Genomic DNA, 2613 nt, shown 5'->3' on the forward strand with positions numbered 1-2613 from the left:
GCGCTCGCCAGAAAGACAGAGAGACACAGAGAGACAGAAAGCGAGAAATCACCCCCCAGGGGGGATGGCCGCGCCGCAATCCCTTCTCCTCCATTCTCCTCTCAGGATCTTGGGCACGCACGCACACGCGCCCGGCGTGAGTTTTAAGCCACCGGATCCGGGACTCGAACCGCGGTCGACGACATGGGAGTCCAGCGACATAGCCATTATGCTAACTACTGATCCTTTAGATCTTCTTTTCTAATAAATATGTTCGATGCTACCAGTTTTCCTCTAAGCATTGCTTTAGTGAGTTGTGATGTTTTGATTTTGTTTTCATTTGATTTAAAATGCTTAAAATATTCTCTGGAGATTTTTTTTTTATTGACCCATGTGCTGTTTAGAGGAAGTGTGTTATCTAACCAGACTACTTAGTCTAAAATATGTATGCCGATTTATAAGCAAGGGACAGTGAATAGAAACATCGTCCCAGGGCAGCTGGATTTACTGACTGAGGCAGGCAGGAGATTGGTCACTGGGCAGGACAAGGACGGAAGACGCATTTAGCAGCAAAGTGTAATCTGGAGTGACTACTGGTCATCCTCGTTTCTGGTATTAGGGGTTTGCCAGGACATGGGAAACTGGTGTCATCTCGCAAAAAAAAAAAAAAAGATTTGCCCATAAAGGGAAGAGGTTTGGACAGATGGTAAAAGGAGAGGATTTAAGAAATTATTTTCAGGAGGCATTTTAAATTGGAGAGCAGAATTAGGGCAGGCTAAGTAGGATGTTCAAAGTGCCTATCAGCCTGGAGTGATGGGAACAGTGAGTGAGAACCCAGAGTGTGAAATCTTGGTTCTATGCAGTGGAAATACAGTAGCACCCTCCTGTGGTTAGGTGCACTTGAACTATAATCGGAAGTGCTTACAAGAATGGCCTGGCTCAGAGTCAGCATCTAAAAACATGTTAGATACTATTATTATTACTGCTACTAAGAAAATTGCGTAAAGGGGTCAGGTAGATCGTCATGGGCAGCAATATGTAGGGAGGAGAGAAAGCGTGGAGAGGAAGTCTGTATGAGAAGGGCTGGCGTAAAGGGGACTGAGGTCAGGCAGTGTGATGCTCCACCGTTGTTCTGTCGGCTACTACTTGGGGCCTTTTGTGGTTCCCCAAAAATGTAAAGGTTTTTTTTTATTTCTGTGAAGAACATCATTGGAATTCTTATAGGGATTGCATTAAATGGGCAGTGTGGACATCTGAACAATGTTAATTCTTCAAAGGGGACCCGTGACTCTTAAACTTACTTTTCTTTGCTCGTGCACTTCCAAATGCAAATATGAGAATTGAGTTGAGTAATATGTCTAATGGGGAAGGAAATAAGTCTATAAATGATGCTCAAACTCAACACTAAAAGTTTAAAATTTGTGTTCAGTTACAATTAAGATAGTAACTGTTTAGCAAAGGGTAAACATACAGAAGAGAGAAAACTGATTTCAAGTGAAAGAAAACAGGAACTTGAAATTGGCTGGTTTCCAACAGAACTGCAAGAGAGGAAGGGAAGAGGGAAAGGACAAGAAAGGAGAGGCGAGAAGGCACTTGCCCAGTCGCGTGAAGTGACTGTCCCCACACACAGTCAGACCAACATTCAAGGTATCCTCTGGTGTTAAAAATGAAACAAAACCATGTTTACACAGAGAAAGAAAATAACACCGGCATCAATCTAGTTTCCTCCGCAGCGTTTTCCGCACGGCAGCCTTGACCTCCTTATTCCTCAGGCTGTAGATCAGGGGGTTCAGCATGGGGATCGCTGAGGTGTAGAACACGGAGGCCACACTCTCCTGGGCCAGGGAAGTGGCCGTGGAGGGCTTTAAGTACATGAAGGCCGTCGACCCGTAGAATATCCCCACAGCCGTGAGGTGGGAGTTGCAGGTGCCGAAGGCCTTGGCCCTGCCCTCGGCCGTGCTGATGCGGGGGCTGCTGGAGAGGATGAAGGTGCAGGAGACAACCACTGTCAGGCTGGTGACCACAAGATTGACCCAGCCAGAAGGAAGACTGTCACCTCGACACCGTAGGTGCTGGAGCAGGAGAGCTTCATGAGAGGGAGGATGTCGCAGAAGTAGTGGCTGACCAGACGCCCGCAGTAGGGCAGGCTCAGCACGAAGCCTGTCTCCACTGTCAAACCAATGAGCCCCATGGTGTAGACCGCAGCCACCAGCAGGGAGCAGACGGAGGGAGACATGACAGTGAGTGCCGTAGAGCAGAGGGCGGTGGCAACATAGTGGTCGTAGGCCATCGCTGTGAGCATGTAGCACTCAGCAATGACGAAGAGGAGGAAGAAGAAGAGCTGTGACATGCACCCCGCATAGGAGATGGTGTTCTTCTCCGACACGAAGCTCACCAGCATCTCTGGGGTGGTGACGGAGGCATAGAGGAGGCCCACCAGGGACATATTGTAGAGGAAGTGGAGTTGCGTGTCCAGGCAGATCAGGCCTATCATGCCCAGGTTCCCCAGCACACAATTGAGCAGTTAAGACAATTACCCTAAAATGTCACATTGGTAGATGATTTTTAAGCCTTTGGAGTGGAAGGAATTCTCAGGGAAGGTGTATGGATGGGGGAGGGGAGAAAGGCGAGCCG

At 48.1% G+C, this 2613-nt stretch overlaps 1 protein-coding gene across 1 annotated transcript in view; it reads right to left on the minus strand.

Annotated features, from left to right (window-relative positions):
- Positions 1-1691: 1691 nt before the first annotated feature.
- Positions 1692-2613, minus strand: part of LOC102487762 (olfactory receptor 151-like) — a 3255-nt gene continuing 2333 nt past the window's right edge. The window contains 2 exon segments of the mRNA XM_014586035.1: positions 1692-2011; positions 2014-2490. Coding sequence (XP_014441521.1) covers positions 1692-2011; positions 2014-2490 — 797 coding nt within the window.

This window comes from Tupaia chinensis, unplaced genomic scaffold (genome assembly GCF_000334495.1).
Source record: "Tupaia chinensis unplaced genomic scaffold, TupChi_1.0 Scaffold000110_1, whole genome shotgun sequence".
In the NCBI taxonomy this organism is placed as follows: Eukaryota; Metazoa; Chordata; class Mammalia; order Scandentia; family Tupaiidae; genus Tupaia; species Tupaia belangeri.